At 42.4% G+C, this 22,700-nt stretch overlaps 1 protein-coding gene across 1 annotated transcript in view; it reads right to left on the bottom strand.

Annotated features, from left to right (window-relative positions):
- Nucleotides 1–22,700, bottom strand: part of atrnl1a (attractin-like 1a) — a 499,802-nt gene that overhangs the window by 275,841 nt on the left and 201,261 nt on the right. Inside the window, exons 23-26 of the mRNA XM_055162865.1 lie at nucleotides 21,788–21,840; nucleotides 8,736–8,830; nucleotides 5,085–5,163; nucleotides 2,451–2,608 (exon numbers count right to left, since the gene is read on the bottom strand). Of these exons, the coding sequence (XP_055018840.1) occupies nucleotides 2,451–2,608; nucleotides 5,085–5,163; nucleotides 8,736–8,830; nucleotides 21,788–21,840 (385 nt within the window). The remainder of the gene's footprint in view (nucleotides 1–2,450; nucleotides 2,609–5,084; nucleotides 5,164–8,735; nucleotides 8,831–21,787; nucleotides 21,841–22,700) is intronic.

Here is a 22,700-nt window from a genome sequence, read left to right as displayed (position 1 = left end):
AGATCCACTGACCCACAGGTTGGCTGGTGTGATTCCAGCTCCCACAGATGAATGCTGTCGTTGTGTCCTTGGGCAAGACACTTAACCCACCTTGCCCACGGTGTCTGTGTACACTGGTGTGTGAATGTGTGTGTGAATGGGTGAGTGGTTCCTTGTTGTAAAGTTGTTGAGTGCCTTGAAGGTGGAAAAGTGCTATAGAAAAATTTGACCATTATTATTAAACAGACAGAAGTGAACACACATTGAAAGCGCTGACATCCTGGCATAGAAAAACATCTGTGGTTTCTGATGCTGCCATGGTAAACATCATGCAGAATACCACAGTGGACCCCAGACTTTTTTGATGGGGACAACTTGAAAAGTCAATGTGCCAAATCTCAGGTTCTTAGGGTTAGGGTTATCCAGCGATGGCGCGACTGAAGCAGACGAAGGGTCTAAAGACTGACACATTGGTCGCCAAATTACTCCTGGACAGGAAACTTCTGCTTATTATGAAAACGTACTTTATTTCCAAGAGCTAGTCAAACGTTTTTCAGGACACGAATGTGATATCCTATGTCTGAAAACGTAATTTTCAAGGCAAAGAAAGAGCCCACTTGCTGCTGCGTGTTGTAGCTAGTTCATTCGCACGGAATCCCCGCCACTCTTCTCTGCTCCCCTTTCCTGCTCCTGTCCCCGCTGCCCGATCCGCTCTTCTCCCTGCTCCTCACTTCTCTGGGCACGGAATCTCCGCACACTGCTCCCCTCTCCTCTCTCCTCTCCTCTCTCCTCTCTCCCTCTCTCCCTCTCCCCTCTCCTCTCTCCTCTCTCCTCTCTCCTCTCCGCTCTCCTCTCTCCTCTCTCCCCTCTCCTCTCTCCTCTCTCCTCGCTCCCCGCTCCGCTCTTCTCCCTGCTCCTCACTTCTCGTCCACGCGAGAAATGTCCGCACCCCCCCTCCCCCCGCTCCTCACTTCTCCGTCTTGCCTAACCAACACTGTAGTTAGTTGTTTACAAGTCATGTGCAGCACCGGCTGTAAACAAACCTGTTTCTGGCGTAAGGAGGAGGCGGGAGAAGGCGTTTCTACGTAGGAGCTGTAGGGGAGGGGGGGTGGTTTCACGCATGCGCAACATTTGAAAAAGGACAAACAGTCGCTGGATTTCTCGTTCCTTGGAAAATCCTCTATACAACCTTTAAGGGCAACATGGGCCATTTCACGCATCACCATGGCGACACAGTGAGAAATATCATATGGTCTCCATTGACTTTTTTGATTAGGATGACATGAAGAGTGATTGTAACAAATTTCCCATTATTACATGAAACTAATATTTTTCTCATGAATGGGACATTTTTGGATGATTCCCATTAGAATAACACTGGTGCTTTTGTGCATCACCATATGGTAAAAAAAATAAATAAAATTGAACATGGTTTTCACTGACTTTTTTGACTGGGATGACCAAATGGAATTTTGTGTGAAATTCTGTCAGATTTAGAAAAACTAAGTTTTGGGGCCCCCATACAAATGTATTTCTTATTCTGTATATCTTTTGATGCCCATATAACTTTCAGAACCATAAGAAGTGTGGTGAAAGTATGCTAATGGGTGAATTATGCAGTATTTTGAAGGTTGAGGGACCACCAGAATTTGGAAGAGCCAGCAGAGGAGATGTTCACTCCTGTGTGTTGTGCTCACAAAGATGAAGGTCCATCTTGAACATGTGAGCTTAGCGTCCACACTGACAGAGCACTGGGTGCAGATACTGGAGGACGATGGTGTTCAGAAGGCTGCATGGCAAACACGTGTGGACTCTATCTGAGGACTGAGAAAAAATGTCGAAACATTCTGAGCCCTGGCACGACAAGAAGGGGATTTATTTTAAAGATCTGAATTCATTTGAATATCTGAATGTAGCATAAGAACTTTTCTGTTGTGTCTCTGGAGTTCAGCTGGTTCCTCCTGGAGGCGGCTGTGATGCTGCAGGACAAAGAGGAGGAACACTTTTGTCCTGAGGGCTCTTGACACAGATCTGCTGACCCTGCCTGACCAGTCCTCCTGTTCATCTGCACTGAGACTCAGTGGACAGTGCAAATGTTGGTGCACAATGCAAACTTGAATTTCCTCTGGGATGAATAAAGTATCTAGTATCTATGTCTCTATATATCAATCAATCAAGTCAGTCTCTTGCAGAAGTTAGAGTCACTGTGTCTCATTATTTACTAAAAAGTTTTTTATTAAAGTATATGAATTATTTACTGAAGTATTTACTAAAGTATATGAACATGCATATGACAGGTTTTTAAGATTTTCTATGTGTCTTTTCCTGAGACCATAGAGGTTAATAATAAGGTAGTACAAAGTCGTAAAAATGATCATGCTAAAATCTCTTCATTTGCAAACACACATGAAGCTTGTTACCACTGCTTGATATGAGACATGTGTCGAGAGTCACCCACCCGTTGCTCTTACCTGTATCTTGATTGGCCAGCTGAAGTTGGACAGGTAGACGTAGAAGGTGATGTTGTGGTGGACTCTGAAGTTGAACTTGTCGCAGGAGAAGGAGTCTCGGTGCTCCCTGATGTTGGTTCTGGAGATGACGGTCAGCTCCTCTCCTGAGATGGTCCCCGCTATGGCACATACAACAACACATGTGTGTGGTATTAAAGTAGAAATACTGTACAAACTTCCAGTGCTGTTACATCAGTGCTGAAACATGACTAAAGCACTGTATTTAGGAATACATTTCATTTTTCACCTTTGACATGTATAAGCTTTAAGTGCCACTGATAATAGTGTGGTGTTAAAAGGAACTGTATGTAAGATTTTGACTTTAAATTCTATAACCATGACCTAACTGTGTCCCCAGATGCATACATTATATAAAATAGCTTTTTAATAGCAGTTATCATGCTGATTTGTCTTTTTATTATAAAAACACTGAGCATGATGGCCAAGTTGTTTGTTATAATTTGGTGTTTTGGTTCAAGACAGTCGGATCAGAAAGCAGAATGAGCCTCACACAAGTCTCTCATTTGGTTTGCCAGTTTCAGTACTGAAATCCAGTTGGTTTAAACCAGGGGTGTTCACACGTTTTCAGCATGTGAGCTACTTACAAAATGACCAAGTCAAAATGATCGACCTAATACAAAGCCAAGCAAACTGCACTGAAACACTCTGTGCCCCTTTTTTGGACCCTCCCCCACAGTTTGAGAACCCCTTCTTTAAGAGAACTTCCTCTGGCACTTTACACAAAACTGTGAAAAAAGTGAAGAAAGATTTTTAAACCTGTTTTTTAAAGTTCCAAACTGGAGTTTCATTCTTTTCTGGTTTTGCAGTGATATTTACCAGCCTCTGCACATTTACCAAACCAAACGCACATCGTGACAAACACAGATGCATTTGTGCACTTTTGTTAGACAAACTTCAGCCAAATGTGGCAGTAGGTCTGTTCTGTAGATCCGCTCTATGCTGTAGACCTGCTTTGTGTCAACACTGGAACACAAATTTAGACTGGTTTTTGCTTCACGTTTGGTCTTGTTCTTCTAATCAGCCGCACTGTGGGAGGGGCTTGTGTTGGCTGTACGCAGGAAGGAGCGAGAGCGTGAAAAGGCGAGGGGCGGCGTGCTGACGTGAGGCAGATGGACAGGTAGGATGTTTAGGAAGTTGAACCTGCCCTGTGATGCACGCTGGTACACGAGGGCACACGCTGTTGCAGACGAGCCGTGCATAGGGAGCGTGTGTGTTTGTGATGTGCCGTAGAGTCTCCGCGGGTTTCAAATGAGCGCACAGGCTGCACTGAGACGCCCCACACGCTCCTGCACCCGCTACAAGTTTATTACCAACAGCAGCGGCCGGAATGAAATATGAGCGCACTTGTTGAGTGTCAGACCTCGAGTTAGAGACAAGACCGAGTCCAAACGCGAGTCCGAGACGAGAACTAAGACACAGCGATCTACCCACACGACCTCGGTGATCGACTGGTAGATCGCGATCGATGTATTGCGCACCCCTGGTTTAAACCTAAAATGTGTCTCTGATCTGAAAAGTCACAACCTAAACCCCAGAACCTGAGCCAGTCCTGAGTCCGTGCTAGTGCAGCCTCTGTACTACTCACAATGAGACCAACTCATTTATGCAGTGCACTGTTTAAGTATATCATATAGGCTATATGCTGAATGAATGAATCTCATTTCCCGTTGCAACACCTCCTTTTAAATATGAAATACAAAAGAGACACTGTTCCACCTGGCAGTCCTTCCTGTGCATTGTCAGATCTGTGTTTGTGATTGATCAGCAGATTTGTGCTAATGGCCAAGATGAATGAATAAAACATGTCTCCTCCTGCTCCTCTCTTAGACCTGGAGCTGCCTGCAGTCTGAACACTGCTGTGACCCTTCTGAGAAACAGGGAAGTCCAGGAGAAAAAAAGGTGTTAAAAAAAAAAAAGGTGAGAAGACAAGGAGGAGCAGGAGGATGTATGCTGGTATCCTGGTATGATGTGATATCAACTATAAAAGCTGTCAAAGTTTCACTGTACAATGCTCTTCATACCTCACTGTGACACTGTACATGAAGATATACGTCATATTTATGAGGCTTCTCTATTGTGTTACTCATACTTCATTTAGACCTTAAACTCGCATGTCTGTAATGATAAAGAATTTCCTCTTGGGGTTGAGTAAAAGTCATTCTGTCATAATACTAAAACTAGTATCAAAACGAGATTTGAGCAAGTAGAAATACTAAAAAAGTCCTATTCACAGGACAGAAATGAACCTTTCCAGAATGTGTTTAGAATGATGTTGATCTGTATGAGAACAAGTGTCAGAGCACATAGACCAGTACACACACGGACCAACATGAACCTACTGCACCTCTGAGGATCACACACTTATTACACACATGGAACAGAAAAGAAAATACTACTTTGAACATATTCTATTGTCTAAATAAAAAGTGTTTTTATTATCATCATAGTATCATCAGCATGTCTGTAATGATAAAGAATTTCCTCTTGGGGATGAGTAAAAGTCATTCTGATTGTGATTCTGAAAAGCTTTGCCAGACCTGTTCAGTGGCAGCCGAGAGTAGAACAGTCTCGTACCTGTGGAGCTGAGGGACCAGCTGATGTTCAGGTTGAAGTTGTTGGAGGCGTTGATGGACATGTCCAGGTTCTTACTGATCTGTCAAGACAAAACACCAAAGGAATCATCAAACGGTGTCATGTTCTGTTCATTTTCCGCTTTTCTTATTATTACTGGGTGGAATAATTCTCAAATTATCTATGTTATTAGTGTCTTTTTTCCGACCAAGGGTTTATTTTTCATACCTGACAGTTTCGACTTGTCACTATCTTCCTCAGAGTGGTCACGTGATGTTGCTGTTGTTGACCGGACACGTCACAGCAACATCACATGACCACTCTGAGGAAGAGCGCTAGTGACAAGTCGAAACTGTCAGGTATGAAAAATAAACCCTTGGTCGGAAAAAAGAAACTAATAACATAAATTATCCGAAGACCAAATGAACCTCATCGGACTCTCAAATGATCTTTTACCCACAAATAACTATTTGAATAATTCTATTAGACTGTATTTGTACACTTTCTTCCAAACATCATTCTGGGATATTTTGAGCTTTTTATAGAGCAAAGATTATTGCACAATCTCTTCCCAAGGCTCATGTGAAAGTGTTGGACAGTCAGGAGAATGATTCTATCGACTGTCCAACAGTGTGTCTGCTCCTGGCTGATGTTCTAACACAGCTCCAGGCATTCAGAAGAAAATCAATACCAACGTCAACTCTGTATCTCCACTGGAAACAATCTATTCTATTCCAACTAAATTATATTTATTATTCAATAAACATTTATACTATTTCATAACACCAGCGTTGGGCGCGTCTAATAGATTCAACAATAATCTGCAAATGCTGATCTGTACATAGGACTAATTAATTTGGACTTTTTATGTAGTTTTAAGTTCTTTTGCACCTCTGATAGCCACCGTGGGAATGATGTTACTCTCTTAATCTTTTTAAAGTCCCTGTGCCTGATTCTTCACATGTATTTGAGCAGAATGTGTCTTGCTAAAGTACAAATATAAGCAGGTCTTGAGGTCAAAATAAGTCCTCTGTGTTCTGTTTGCATCTAATTAGAAATTTCTGATTAATTCCTTTAATCAGGCAGTGAGCAATAGCATGCTAGTTGTTGTTAGCTTCACCATCACAGCCAAACTCCACTGTCATCTGAAAGTTGTGAAAAATGTTTGTAAACTTACTGCGGTGCAACCTGTTTAAAATGAACTAGTTCTTGTTTGTCACATTTTAAAGACAGTAAATACCAGGTAGAGCGTCTAATCTAATTTTACCAACACGCTGCTTGTTGTAGAAGAACTTACAACAGTCAGCGAGATGAAGAGAACAGAGATCTGAGTCTGAGTGTGAGATGTCTCAACTGTCAAAGATAAAAAGCAGTGAGCTGGCGGTGAGTGCCCTCCATCCAGCACAGAGAGGGAATGTCTCTAATAATGCAAACAAACTAACTGAGGCTCCATAAAGGCTAAGCTCTGTCATTCACAGAAACAGGTTGTATGTACTTTCTTTTAACTTCTATGGAGTCAGTTGAATCCAAGAGCAACAGAGTGTAGTACTTGAGTGTAGTACTACAGTGTAGTACTTGAGTGTAGTACTACAGTGTAGTACTTGAGTGTAGTACTACAGTGTAGTACTTGAGTGTAGTACTACAGTGTAGTACTTGAGTGTAGTACTACAGTGTAGTACTTGAGTGTAGTACTACAGTGTAGTACTTGAGTGTAGTACTACAGTGTAGTACTACAGTGTAGTACTAGAGTGTAGTACTACAGTGTAGTACTAGAGTGTAGTACTACAGTGTAGTACTTGAGTGTAGTACTACAGTGTAGTACTAGAGTGTAGTACTACAGTGTAGTACTTGAGTGTAGTACTACAGTGTAGTACTAGAGTGTAGTACTACAGTGTAGTACTAGTGTAGTGTGTAGTACTACAGTGTAGTACTTGAGTGTAGTACTACAGTGTAGTACTTGTAGTACTACAGTGTAGTACTGAGTGTAGTACTACAGTGTAGTACTTGAGTGTAGTACTACAGTGTAGTACTTGAGTGTAGTACTACAGTGTAGTACTAGAGTGTAGTACTACTACAGTGTAGTAGTACTACAGTGTAGTAGTGTAGTACTACAGTGTAGTACTAGAGTGTAGTACTACAGTGTTAGTACAGTGTAGTACTACAGTGTAGTACAGAGTGTAGTACTACAGTGTAGTACTAGTGTAGTACTAGTGTAGTACTAGAGTGTAGTACTACAGTGTAGTACTAGAGTGTAGTACTACAGTGTAGTACTAGAGTGTAGTACTAAAGTGTAGTACTAGAGTGTAGTACTTGAGTGTAGTACTTGAGTGTAGTACTTGAGTGTAGTACTAAAGTGTAGTACTAGAGTGTAGTACTAGAGTGTAGTACTACAGTGTAGTACTAGTGTAGTACTAGTGTAGTACTAAAGTGTAGTACTAGAGTGTAGTACTACAGTGTAGTACTACAGTGTAGTACTGAGTAGTACTACAGTGTAGTACTAGTGTAGTGTAGTACTACAGTGTAGTACTACTGTGTAGTACTAGTAGTAGTGTAGTACTACAGTTAGTTAGTACTAGTGAGTACTAGTGTTAGTGTAGTACTTGAGTGTAGTAGTACTGTGAGTAGTACTGTACTAAGTGTAGTGTACTTGAGTGTAGTACTAAAGTGTAGTACTAGAGTGTAGTACTACAGTGTAGTACTTTAGTGTAGTACCAGACTGGTTCTACATGAAAAAGAGTCCATTTTAAACAGTTTGCGTTGGTACAAAGTTATTACTCACTTATGTCTTGATTTTCACAACTCTCAGAGATCATTGCAAAGTTGTGCCATGATAATTAAGCTAAAACAACTAGCATGCAAACCAAGCACTTCCTGATTATCTAAAAGTAAAACAGCTTATAATAGATGCAGACGACACACAGAAATACACAAAGCTGAAATACACACAGGTGGAATATCTGGACTGTAGAAAGGCACATTTTACCCAGATACAGGGAAAAAGTAAATGTACAAAATAATGTTTCGATCGATGTGGCTCAGAGCAAGAGAGCCACTTAAACACGAGAGATGAAATAAGTTTAAATAAAGTTAAACACAACTTCAGGTATGTTTTTTATGGGGAAAGACATAGTCAGAGTTTGTTTAGAATTTTACGTGTCCCTTTAACACATGTCAGTGTGGACGGTGAAGAGTATTGAATATAGATATTAATTAATACTAAAACTAGTATCAAAACTAGATTTGAGCAGGTATAAATACTAAAAAAGTCCTATTCACAGGACAGAAATGAACCTTTCCAGAATGTGTTTAGAATGATGTTGATCTGTATGAGAACAAATATAAGAGCACATAGACTAGTACACACACATGGACCAACATGAACCTACTGCACCACTGAGGATCACACACATAGAACACACATGGAACAGAAAAGAAAGAACAACTTTGAACACATTCTTTTGTCTAAATAAAAAGTGTTTTTATCATCATCATAGTATCAGTATCAAGTCTAATCCGTAGTACTGAAATTGAGTTTGAAATGTTTTCACTAACATTTGTAGGGGACATGTGAGAGAGCTGGAGGCGTGTGTGTGTGCCTGAGTGTGCGTGGGTGTGTGTGTGTGTGTGCATGTGCATGTGTGTGTGTGTGTGTACCTGCTCTGGACTGGCCATGAAGTTGATAGCAGTGTAGTGGTGGTCGTCCTCCTGCAGCAGGCTGAAGGTGAACTGGTAATCGATCAGCAGGTTATCTGAGACGTGACGGAGGGACGGGACAGTGGGGACAGTGAGGACACAGGAACAGGACAGTGAGGACACAGGAACAGGACACAGGACAGGAACAGTGAGGACACAGGAACAGGACAGTGAGGACACAGGAACAGGACAGTGAGGACACAGGAACAGGACAGTGAGGACACAGGAACAGGACAGTGAGGACACAGAACAGGACAGTGAGGACACAGGAACAGGACAGTGAGGACAGAACAGGAACAGGACAGTGAGGACACAGGAACAGGACAGTGAGGACACAGGAACAGGACAGTGAGGACACAGGAACAGGACAGTGAGGACAGTGAACAGGAACAGGACAGTTTACATTTTGCATGAATAAAAAGCGTTCCTAATGATCCTGATCAAGTGCAGATGAGTCAGTCCTTGTAACATGAGTTGCACTGAATCATTTTCTGAGCATTTCCCTTTTCAAAGCTGAAGCCCAAATAGAAATAAAATTGACGCTGACATTGATATAGGGAACCCCCCTCAGTTAGAACTTTATTAGTGGTCCAAAGCATGACCATGTGACAGTAAAAGTCTCTTAGCAGGAGCAGAGTCGTGTGCCAAAGACTCCCTCAGAGCAGATGCTGTTCGGCCACGTAACCTCAACCAAATATGTGCAAATGTTTCATCTCTTCCTTTTCCCTTTATTCACGGAGATGCTTGAATAATATTAGACTCATTAAATCCACTTTATGTCAGAAAGCCAGTGGTCCTAGAACAACCATCACACACATTTATTCTGATCACAGACACATGTTGGCTCAGATACGACTCTATACACGACCATACACAACCATACACGACCGTACACAACCATACACGACCATACACGACCATACACAACTGTGTCAGCAGGAGCAGCACAGGGTTTGGGTTTGAGGACACTCTCACTGTCCTGGGTCACAGCACAGGTCACTTTCTTTCATGTCTTCTGTAAGATCAAAGTTTGACCTGTCCTTCAAACACTAATGTCCTGTTAGGAGACAAAGAGGACGTACAAACTGGACACAGGAAGCCTGTGGGACTCAGCTGCTGTACACATCTGTACAGTGTTTATTCATTCAACACTGGTGGTAAGTTACTACTGTAACTGCCCTGGGGCAGACTGACAGAAGTCTCTGTCTCATACACACTCCTGTGAAGAAGTGTTTAAGCCCGGCATCATGTTAATCGATCCCAACTATCCCTGTCACACTCTGAAAGGAGCAGAGATGAATAACAGGCCAAATAAGTGCTGCTAAGAACATTTTAATAGAGTGTTACTATAAAACACCATAACCACAGAGAACATCGTAACCACAGAGAACATCATAACCACAGAGAACATCATAACCACAGAGAACATCGTAACCACAGAGAACATCAAGAGAACATCATAACCACAGAGAACATCATAACCACAGAGAACACTGTAACCACAGAGAACATCGTAACCACAGAGAACATCATAACCACAGAGAACATCATAACCACAGAGAACATCATAACCACAGAGAACATCATAACCACAGAGAACATCGTAACCACAGAAACCACAGAGAACATAACCACAGAGAACATCATAACCACAGAGAACATCGTAACCACAGAGAACATCATAACCACAGAGAACATCGTAACCACAGAGAACATCATAACCACAGAGAACATCGTAACCACAGAGAACATCATAACCACAGAGAACATCATAACCACAGAGAACATCGTAACCACAGAGAACATCATAACCACAGAGAACATCATAACCACAGAGAACATCGTAACCACAGAGAACATCATAACCACAGAGAACATCGTAACCACAGAGAACATCGTAACCACAGAGAACATCGTAACCACAGAGAACATCATAACCACAGAGAACATCGTAACCACAGAGAACATCGTAACCACAGAGAACATCATAACCACAGAGAACATCATAACCACAGAGAACATCGTAATCACAGAGAACATCATAACCACAGAGAACATCATAACCACAGAGAACATCATAACCACAGAGAACATCATAACCACAGAGAACACATCGTAAAGAACATCGTAACCACAGAGAACATCGTAACCACAGAGAACATCATAACCACAGAGAACATCGTAACCACAGAATCACTTTTATCCTTGAACATTGGGCCTGGAAATATTCAGGAGCCAAACAGAACTGTGCACGCACAGTAATTGAATCAGCACTTGTTTGGTTAAAGGAGGAACACTTTCCCACTTTTCCTCTCACAATATTCATAAGATGAAAATTCAACACCGCAAACCTCCCCTCCGCCAATCCAAACAGTGCAGCACAATTTCTGCGCTTCACAGATGGCTGATCGCATTACCATAGCATGTAAGCTGATTGTGTCTATATGAGACAAAAGAGCAAAACACAAACCTCAATAATCTTATACTCCTGCAAGCTGCTCTCCAACAGAATCCTCAAACAGCCGTGACCTCCCGACAATGTCACTGTGTCTGTGAGCGCGCCCGCTTTCATTAAATGCCTGTTAACTACTCATTATTTGCCATTTGTAGCGTGTCGGCGCGTGTGGGGAGGAGCAGCCTGTGGATTGTATACGCGTCCGGAGCACAGGTCAGGGAGACGCACTAATGCATGGAGGAGGAGGCCAGCTGACCCCTCCGAATGGAGGTGATAAACAACAATGGCATTATGGATTGCAATGCCAGACATGCTTGTAATGCTATCTGATACACTGCTGCTGGAGGGGAATGTATAGTGGGGCTGGTTATAACTAAAGTTAACTCTGTCAGCTGGTGGAGTGAACAGGAACACTAATGATGTGTCCTTATATGATATCACAAAACAAATGTTCAATTATTCATATTGTTTCATATATATATATTCAATTAAATTATTATTACATTTGCATATGACTCAGTCATAGACTGTATATATAAACAGGCATAGTTAACCTGTTTGCCAACTTGCTGACCACTCTCTCTGTAACTGCTGCTGTCAGGCTCCTTTTGACCTTAACCTTCACATGTTCATATTAAACTGTCTTCACTGTCCTTCACTCTGTCCTTTCAGAAGACACACTACTGAAGTTATGTCAACTCTTCTTGTGGAGCAGCACCAGGCTTGGGCAGTACACTGACTGACAGTGCTGTGTGCTGAAGGTTCATTGTGATGTGTAATAAACAGACTGTCTCCTGCCTCTTCATCTGTTTTCTACAGACTCTGTAGGATCTGTACAACAGAACGTTGGCCCTGAAGGATGGTGGAATGTTAAGTGAACAGGACACACTGTGAGTAATGTTTAGTCCTTATAAGACATCATAAAATATTAAATTATTAATTATTCATGTTGGTTATATATGAAGAATTAAATGTGACTATATGGAATCATGTGTAGCGCACATTATTAAATATACATGAGACTCCATGTAAACTCCACTCTCATGTGTGATGGTAGCCAAGGCATACACTAAGCATTTATTATGTTAGAAATATTTTACTGTCCACTGCTTCTGACCCACCCACAGGCCCATCTGCACATCCTGAACAGGTTTATGACTAAATGCATTGGCTTTCTACATACCATCAGACCTAAATCAGACCTAAATCAGGGTTAAATATGTTTTAAATCATCTAAATCAACAGTTTTCAAATAGGTGAGGCCTCCCCTGGGGTGTGCCAGAAACACCACTAACTAGCCTTAATTAAGACTGCATGAAGTGGGAAATTGTTGTTGGAATTTTGGGGAAGACATTCACCCAATTTGAAAACCCCTGGTCTAAATGAAACCAGCTGCAAAATGAGACTAAACCATGGATACGGTTATACTAACTAATGATAATATTAACAGGTTGCAAAATGATTCAATCAGGAAACAGAATCAGCCTCACGTGACTCTTTCATTTGGGTTGCCACTTTCAGTGATGAAATCAGCTGGTTTAAACCTAAAAGTCTCTCTCTGAGCTGAATGTCACTCCCCTAAACCCCAGTACCTGCCGCTCAGGGAGGGAATTCTGGAGGTTCTGAACTTCACAGCCTCTCCTTGGCCCTATTCAAACCCTCAACCCACACGCCTATGTCACCCATGCTCCCACATGTCCATTTCCCATAGATATACAAAAGCAGAATAAAAACAATAAACTACAAACTGATGTGCAGTAGTTTCATTAGCAGGATTCACACTGATTGTGTTGTGAAATAGCATTTTCAAAACAATACAAGGTAACATGGTGATCTAAATATGTTCTGTGTCTGTAGTTAATACTCCATAGAAATCAAACACTCTTTAAGTCACTGGCAACACAGGTACAGGAAGAACACAAGCTACAATTAAAGCTTTTATTAAGTCCTTGAACACTTCAGCCACATCTCCTTTTTAAACTATGGTATGCAGAGAATATACCAAATATGAACCCGTGGTCCATCACTGTAGAGAGAGAGTAACCCCTCTGTGCCCCTGTGTCCCTCTGTCCAGTGAAGGCCACCGCTCCATAAACCTTCAAACTGGACGCTCCCATCCATCAGCGCTCAATGAGAGCTCACACAGGCACTATTTCACCTGCATCTGATGTGTTCTGAGAGCAGAGTGTGACCTCCCGTCTGCACACAACAGCTCAGCAGCACAGGGACAAGTGCCACAAACTCTCAGCTCAAAGACTTCAATCTGAACAGCAGCCATTATCACAGCAAAGCTCAGCTCAAGGCTGGACTGCTCACTACCCACCCTCTTGACTTTAGCTATAACTCACAGCTGTGGAGTCCACTCAAGGATCACAACGGTGTCACTTCTTGTGCACTGCAAAAGGTATATCTATAAATGAACTCAAAATGCCAGTTCAGATTTGAGGAAAATGCTTTGAGGGCCTTGACAGTGGAACTGCTCTATAAAGAAATGTGACCAATTACACCAGATTTTTACTGTTTAAAAAAAAAAAGAGAACTAGTTCATTTAAATAATTTGCTGTAGTCCAAAGTTCTTCCTCACTTACCTTATGCATTCAGAGTATCCTAATTATTCACCAAGATGAGTTTATGAGCTATTTTCATAAGAGCTTTTCATAAGTCCACTCTGGCCTGACTTTTGCTGTCGTGGTAAAGTTAACAACAGCTAATTTAATGTTTAGAAAGTAAAAAAAAAAAAAAGTTTATTGTTGTTGTTTTATTCTTCATATGTTTCCTATGAAGAATTGAAATTGTGTTTCTCACTCCCAAGTGTATAAATAAATAATAATAGATGGAAAAGTCCAACTGTTCTTTAGGGAGTTGGAAATTCCTGCTTCCTGTTTGCCTGGTGGTTATAGAGGGAGAGTGTTCAGCATCCTAACAGCCTGGTGGATGAAGCTGTGAGTGAGTGAGGCAGGAGACTAGACAGATTATGTGTGGGGTGAATTGCATCACTCACAGTAGTGATGGCTTTGCGGGTGAGGCGGGTGGTGTATATTCGGGTGAGGCGGGTGGTGTATATGCGAGTGAGGCGGGTGGTGTATATGCGGGTGAGGCGGGTGGTGTATATGCGGGTGAGGCGGGTGGTGTATATGCGGGTGAGGCGGGTGGTGTATATGCGGGTGAGGCGGGTGGTGTATATGCGAGTGAGGCGGGTGGTGTATATGCGAGTGAGGCGGGTGGTGTATATGCGAGTGAGGCGGGTGGTGTATATATGCGGTGAGGCGGGTGGTGTATATGCGGGTGAGGCGGGTGGTGTATATGCGAGTGAGGCGGGTGGTGTATATGCGGGTGAGGCGGGTGGTGTATATGCGAGTGAGGCGGGTGGTGTATATGCGGAGTGGGCGGGTGGTGTATATGCGGGTGAGGCGGGTGGTGTATATGCGAGTGAGGCGGGTGGTGTATATGCGGGTGAGGGTGAAGAACAGAGGACTGTGCACACAGCATTTGGGAGCCCCTGTACTCGGAGTGATGGTACTTGAGGTGTTGTTACTTGTGGTCTCTGGCTGAAGAAGTGTAGCAGCAGTTGCAGAGGGACATGCTGAGGCCCTTGTTGGTGTTTGTGGAGTTTGCAGATGAGTTGTTGTGGTGTTACGATGCTGAATGCTGAAGTCTTTCTCACATATGAATCTTTATTGTCCAGAAGGGTGGGGGCTGGGTGGACGGCACCCACTCTACTACTACTCAACTAGCATGCTAACTGCACCCTTCCTGATGCTTTATAATTAAATGCAGACAGCAGACCTCCAGAGCTGCGTATACAATATACAGTATGTGTACTGGGGCAAGACACAAAAAGGCAAAACTACTACTATGTAATTGCATGTACATAAATGTGACTGGAGCCGTCGTGAGAGGAGACACATACACAGGGGGCTTAAAAAATGTTCAGCTAAGTGGACTGGTTCTCTGTTAATACACTGTCAACAAAGGGAGTCTCGTCTCAGGGACCAAAATGAGTTACCCAAGAGGGTCCTTGGGGGGTTTATAGTTATGTGAATACAGCACATGTTTCACCAAAACCCTAACTACTCCTCATAAACCTGTGAAAACACGACACATGTGAACACAGCGTGTCCCTCCACTCCGTCTGCCTTGTGTGACTTGAGCAAACTTCTCTGAACTTTTGATAATAGGGTGTATATTAAGTATACCTTGTTTGAGCTGGAGGACAATAGATCCAGACACACTTGGCCGGTCCTCAGCTGAATGACAGTCCTCGTGTTCAAGTACCACCTTTAAAATAAACGCTCTGCTGTGTTCCCAAATCCATCCACCTCAGAAACAGGAGCCCATGTTGTCCAGTGCACTTTGAACAGGCTCATGTGGTTCACGAGAAACTCAACTCAAGAAATCTGATCATCATAACCCCTGCTGTCATGACAGTTAACCAGTGGATATCTACAGTAACTTGTATTTAGAAGAACAAGTACAACATGTTGTTTATCCATTTATATTTAACATTTTATTTTTAATAATAATGATAATGCATTATTAGTCTTAAACAGCACTTTTCCAGATGTTCAAAGTCACTGTACAGTTTTGTGTATTCTGAATACACTACACATTCAGTGTACTATTGTTTTGTTGTTTGATGTCTAGATTTGCTTTGATACTTTGGATAATCTCATGATTACCCAAAGTACCTTTTAGCTGGTGTTAGTTTGAGAGGTGCAAGATCTGTAAGCTCCTGTTGTAGCCACAGCTGCCCTGGACTGATTCAGGTCCAAAATTGAGAGATTAATTCATTATGATCTGTATCTGTACCATATCTCTGTTAATCTAATTTATCTAATTTTAATCTCACCTAAAAATTGCTGAGAAAAGCCTTCAATTTGAGGTATTTTCATTTAAATTCATTATTACATTATTGTGGCAGATCAAAAGACTGATATAGATTTAAAAAAGTGACTTTATAAAGTCATTTATTGTTTAAAAAATCTCTCCAAATTGGCTGTTGAGCCCAAGTCTCCATGAATAAGAAACTGTTTGCTGTAAAGTAGCAAAGACGAGGAAATCTGAACATAACAACTTTTGTCGACTTAAAGACAATAAAAAGTCCAGTCTTTCCTTAACCATATTAAAAATATTATTGATAGAGAAATGCTTTATATATGAAATCACTGGTTTTAGTCCTGGTTTAGACCTGGTTTAGTCCTACTTTAGTCCTAGTTTAGTCCTGGAATGGATTAATCCTGGTTTTAGTTCTGGTTTTAGTTCTGGTTTAGTCCTGGTTTAGTCCTGGTTTAGACCTGGTTTTAGTTCTGGTTTTAGTTCTGGTTTTAGTTCTGGTTTAGTCCTAGTTTAGACCTGGTTTAGTCCTGGTTTTAGTATTGGTGTTAGTTCTGGATTAGAGGCGCACAGGAGGAAGCGCGGTTTACGCAGCGTAGTGAGAAAACACGATCCACACGCAGCTCACGGGAGCACGTCAGTGTCCGTGCAGTAACTACAGAAGGAAACGTGGTCCGCACGTTCTCAGGTTAATGACGATGATGAAGGTGTGTGTTTGTGTTTGTGTGTGTGTGTGTGTGTGTTTGTGTGCGTGTCCCCTCATGTGGCAGGTCACTATAGGACAGTAGTGCAGACATCATGAGCCTATGCAGGTTGTTTTCAGGCGATTTTATATTTGTTATTTTCTTTTATATTTCACGTCGGGAGAATAATTTCCAAGACACAAATGTGTTTTTCCCTGTGCACTGCTGCTCTGTTCTACTGGCTCTTCGATCTCGTCCATTGTGCGACTGACGCCGCCAACGTTAACATGACGTTTACATCGCTCTTACTGCGAGCGTTTTGTGTGGGTTTCCGGCAATGAGTGGAATTACCGAAATAAAATAAAAATTATAAATGTGTTTTTTGTGTGTGTGTGTGTTGTTGTCCCAACAACACATAAAAACACTAAATATACAGAAACACTAAAGTTAGAGATTAAAAATGAGATTAACGCAATTAAAAAACATAACGCGCTAAATATGACTGTAATTAATTAATCGCAATTAACGCGATAATTTGACACCCCTAATGAGACACATGATTTCACATCTATATGTCATCATTTATATCTGTCCAAAGTTCACGCTGGCATCACTTTGGGAGGACGTCCTACTGAGCCTCTGAGCCTCTCCCCTCAAACACCAGCTGCTCCTCTCCATGGCCACAGAAGTCTTCTCCTCAGATCATCTGGCTCCTCTGTCTGCAGTCTCCAGGCCCTCATAATGTGCCTGTCATTGGGACTTATCAAGAAAGCACTTTATGAGCACTTTGTTTCATCGACATTTGGAGCTGATGTTGACCCTCGCCTCAGCACTGTGCAGAGTGCGGGGAAATAGAAGGCTTTTAAGGAGAACATTTATAGTGGTGTGTGTGTTTGTGTGTGTGTGTGTGTGTCCGCATGTGTGTGTGTATGTATGTGTGTGTGAGTGGGTCCGATAGGCCTGTTCAAACAAACTGGGGTTTATCAGAGCCACAACTGTAAAGATAAAGTGCACACAGGGCTGGGAGCTAAGGAGTGGAGCGAGCAGCAGAGCAAATACAAAAGCAAGTGAAAATACTGTGAGGGTTTTGATAGAGATTTAGTGTTGACAATACAGGGCTATAAAAGAAGGTGCAGTCAAGTGAGTGGGAATTAAAGGAACTGTCTGTAGCCCGCGCTCTTATTGGGTTAAAAAAGAACGACAGTCATAACTGAACCTTGTGCCAGAGCCTTAACCTGCTGATTCAACACATCATGTAATCCAGGTAGTCCAGGTAGATTCCAAAGCAAAAAAAAATAAAAAAATCACAAAAGCTTTAGAGTGAAGACATTTTAGCACTCGTCCAAGAGGCTTCTTCAGCCAGTGTCTACTAAGGCTGAATCCCATTACACTCCTTGGCCATACCACTTTCCCCTACCGCTTCACATGGAGGGTAGGGTTGTCCCAGTTACCGTTATGGCAGTGGGGTCGGGGAAAATGTATATACCCCTCCAAAGATTTTTCAGAGGCATACTCCAAATGGAGGGGTATGAGCAATTTCCAAAATGCCTTGTGAATCTCAGGAAAGATGACTCCTACCACAACAACAGACCGAAGAATCCACAGTTGTAGACATGTTCACTGAAACGGCTGGACAAGCATGTTGAATTTCTGGCAGCTCGTCGTGTCTGTTTATGTAAAAGTTGGCAGAGACTACTGATGACGTATGTGATTGTTGAAGGGCTGTCCAAATTTGTAGGAGTTTACTTTCAATCCCTACCCCTTGTTGCTCAGTTTCAACGGGCACAGGGGAAGGAGTATTACAAATGGGATTGGCCCTTAGTGTGACTAAGAAGCGACACTCATATTTTAAAGTGAAAACAAGTAGGTATGTCGGCTTCAGGGTCTCCTCCCTTCAGAGTCATATAAGGCAGTGTCCACCAGAAGTCTGGCCAAAACTGAAGAAGTCACTTGATGAGTCGAAAAATGTCCTCTCTTAAACGTGTGAAGAATCCCTCAGTCGTCCAGGTAGAATCCATGTCAAGGAGAAAATTCTGTGTGTCGACTGGACAAAAGTGAGTTTGGTTGAAGATGTTTCGCAGTTCATCCAAGCTGCTTCTTCAGTTCTGGTCAGACGCTGGTGGACACTTCCTTATATGTGCAGGGAGGAGCGAACTAACTGAAACTAACACACACACTTGTTTACAGTTTCTGTTAGTTAGTTCGGCCTTTTGACCTATGCAGGGTGTGGGGTCTAATTAGCAGAACAATTCAGGGCCATAATGGAGGCACACCTAAGCCAGGTCAGGTCAGGTCCAGAGGTGTGGAAGCTCCATTATGGCCATGAATTGTTCTGCTAATTAGACCCCACACCCTGCATAGGTCAAAAGGCCGAACTAACTAACAGAAACTGTAAACATGTGTGTGTTAGTTTCAGTTAGTTCGCTCCTCCCTGCAGACAGATATAAGGAAGTGTCCACCAGCGTCTGACCAGAACTGAAGAAGCAGACTAACTTTTGTCCAGTCGACAAACTGAGTTTTCTCCTTGACACCTCACTCTTAAACGTTTGTCCTGTTCATAGAATGTAATCTTATGCTATAGAGGACACATCTTGTCTCATTCTCAGTTTCTGGACAGACCAGGCCTCTTGTGAAAGCTCACAACCTCCAGAGTCCACTCCCTGAGCTGCAGAGGCTGCACTAGCACTGATTCATGACTGGTACAGGTGCTGAGGTCCTTTTAGGTTTAAACCAACTGGATTTCATCATTGAAGCTGGCAACCCAAATGACACCAAATTATAACATAAACTATTTGATCATCAACCAACAAATATATTGAGTGGACTTAGTTCTTGTGTAAACGCTTCTGGTTTTCTGTCCTCAGGTAATCAGGTATCCAAAGCTTTTCCTTGTTTTGTTGTATGATCTAAATTTATCTTGAGAACCAAAACACAAAATGTACACATCTTCAACATGTACATGTGGATTAGATGTTTCACTAATCATGATAAGAGACAGAGATTATGAAATATTAAACAAAACCTGTAGATGATCTTATGCCCCTGTGGCAGAACACAGGGACATAGTTTAAAGGTGGTGGAGGGCCCATCACCTGCTCGTCTCATTCCACAGTTCCACACAAGTTATTATTGCAAAAACATGGCTTGGTGAAGTCACCCAGAGAGGCTTTATGCCATTTAGTGGAACATTCCAGACAAATCAACATCTCCAAGGAAAAGTGAAGTCTTCAGACCCTAACACAGTGCCCCTTTAATCTCTCCAGACATGTTTCATTCTGAATGCGCTCCAATAATGGAGTGATATTATTGAAACCTTATATTTGTGGTGCAGATGTAGCTCTGTGTGTGTGTATGTGTGTGTGTGTTGTGTTTGTGTTGATGAGAAACAGATTTTGTGTGTCTGTGCTCTGCTCGTCCTCTGCTCTGTCCTTTCAGCCTCCATCATCCAAACAATCACAGGCACTCACACAGAGGGCTATTGACATTGACAGGACTTGAACCCCATTCAGCTGCCTCAGAATATTAATAAAGGCATGTGTGTGTGTTTGAGTGTGTGTGAGCGTGTTTACTGAGCCACATGGGGACTCAAACCTGCACTACACAAAAAGGAAGAAAACATTTTCAAGTTTTCCAGCAAAACTCTGTGTGAATGGAAAGACAAAATCATACTAATACGACTTATGTGACAACATTTTAACTCCACTGATCGTTTCTCTTCTGTGTTGGACATGACTTTGTAGTTTGGGGGTTCCCATGGAAACCTGCACCTGGTCTTATAACATACTATTACACAATGCACCAGTCCAGCCGTTTCAGTGACCATGTGGATACTGATACATGTTCAGGTAACTTACCACAGCTGCCACCAGAAACTGTGGTGTCCTTTTTAACAGAGACATGACCAGGATGATTCTTTTCTATGGAGCTTTTATTGAGTCAGTTTTATCCTTTTGTGTGGTCTCATGGTTTTGGCTCTCTCTCTCTCTCAAAAACAAAAACCTGCTTTCCCACATTGTCACATGGTCCAGTGAGGTAACTGCAGACCCCGGCTGCACCCTGAGTCCCTGTACTCCAGACAGCTTCACTCGTTCAGCCGTTTTAAACAACATGTCTCACCCTTTGCATGGGGACTTTTAGCTCCATCCATCTGGGCAAAAGTACCTGGGGCCAAGGTACAAAACTAAGCACTTTAAAAACATCTATGTTAGCTTAAGAAACTGTAAACTATCTTTTCATTTTTATATTGGGACACCCTTTTTATTGACATGTTTTAGTCATGGGCTCTTTGTATTGTGTGTGTGTGTGTGTGTGTGTGTTTGAAGGTTTAAAGAAAGTGACCTCGACCTGTTGGTGCCTACTTGTTCTGACTTTTGTCATCATTAGTGTGTAAGGGTCCCTGAATTTTTAGCAGTTATTCTTAGTCAATTTGAAAGTAGGAAACACTGAACAAAACAGATGTCATTTCCTGCAATCTGCCACAGCAAATTCAACTTTTACAGCAGTAAGATTGTGTGATTTCAGTAGACAAACAGAAGAGTGCAGGTGTGTGTGCTGCTCTGCAGATGTGTATGCACTGCCGGTGTGTGTTTGTGTATATGATGTGCACATATGTTTGGAGTACAGCTCTCCTCCTTGGCCTGTCCTCTGAGGAAGGAAACTGCTGTTTAGTGCAAATGAGCTGAGTCTGAGTGATTCTGGAGCATCTGGAAGTCTGCACCGACCTGTGCTCATCCACCACATGAGTCTGTGGTGAGTTTGTGAACTCACAAATATCAGAAGCAGGTCCTCTCAGGCGTCACTAGCTCAAGACTTCACAGCTGCTCCAGAGTCATGACTAGAGTCTCAGTCATTCAGACATGTAGACCCGAGTCTTCCTCATTCAAACATTTCACATGGTGAGATTTTACAGATGATAAAATCAGTATAAAAAGAATGACACTGGGGAACTCTGAGCTGTGAGAACATAGGTCCACCTCATAAAGATGCTCACCACTCTGCCGACACAGTAGAGTGAGATGAGAGGGGCTCAGGTGTGTACTCACAGTAGCATGTTCCTCTCAGCGGGTTGCCAAGGTAACGGTTCTCTGAATCACACCTGTAACAAGGACACAGAGGAGGTGGTTAGTCATCTTCAAGAGGACCACAGCTGTCTGTGAGCACCTGTATGATACAGGACATAGTACAAAGTACTACACTGCAGTACACACTACTGCATCAAACTACTACACTACAGTAGAAACTACAGCAACAAAGTACTACACTAAAGGGTATCTTCCTCGCAGTAGACACCCTTTGCTTTGTTGACAGCTGCAAACCCTTAGTCTTCTCTCAATAATCTTCATGATGAAGTCTCCTGAAATGGTTTTCATGTCACAGATGTGTCAGGGGTCATTAGTGGAATGCCAATCGTGCAAAGCAGTGATCAAAGCAAAGGGTAAAGGCTATTTTGAAAAATCAACAGTGTAAAGTGTTTTGGACTGTGACAGTCAGGCTGCGCTTCTGCCTCTCGTGTGTTTTATGGGGCAGTGTTTGGTTTGAATGATGCACGGTGCAGTGAACAAGACCAAACCCAGAACAGAACTCACTCTAGTGGCCCTGAGCAGGCTCCACACAGCACAGTCACATGTGAAAAGCACCTAAAAAAACGTTGTGTTTACTGCATTCCATATGTGTTCATTCATAGTTTTGATGGCTTCAGTGAAAGTCAGTGAATGTAAATAGTCGTGAAAATAAAGACACATGTCTGTTCTTTTGACTGCTTGTGTGTATTTGTCAAACATTGTCTCTGTTTGGTTCCTAGGGGCCTCAAAGCCAGAACTGATCCCCGAGTCTACAGCACATTATTATCAAGTCAAAGCTCAGAGCAGACTGTATGTGTGAAACACGTGTGTGAAACATATGTGTGAAACATATGTGTGAAACACAAAGGCTGCTGTGAGGACGGGTCAAGTCCAC

Source organism: Boleophthalmus pectinirostris, unplaced genomic scaffold (assembly GCF_026225935.1).
Source record: "Boleophthalmus pectinirostris isolate CB_2022bp ecotype Guang Dong unplaced genomic scaffold, ASM2622593v1 HiC_scaffold_5, whole genome shotgun sequence".
Classification (NCBI taxonomy): Eukaryota; Metazoa; Chordata; class Actinopteri; order Gobiiformes; family Gobiidae; genus Boleophthalmus; species Boleophthalmus pectinirostris.
Note: the sequence above shows the minus strand (reverse complement) of the source record. Positions and strands in the feature narration are given on the sequence as shown.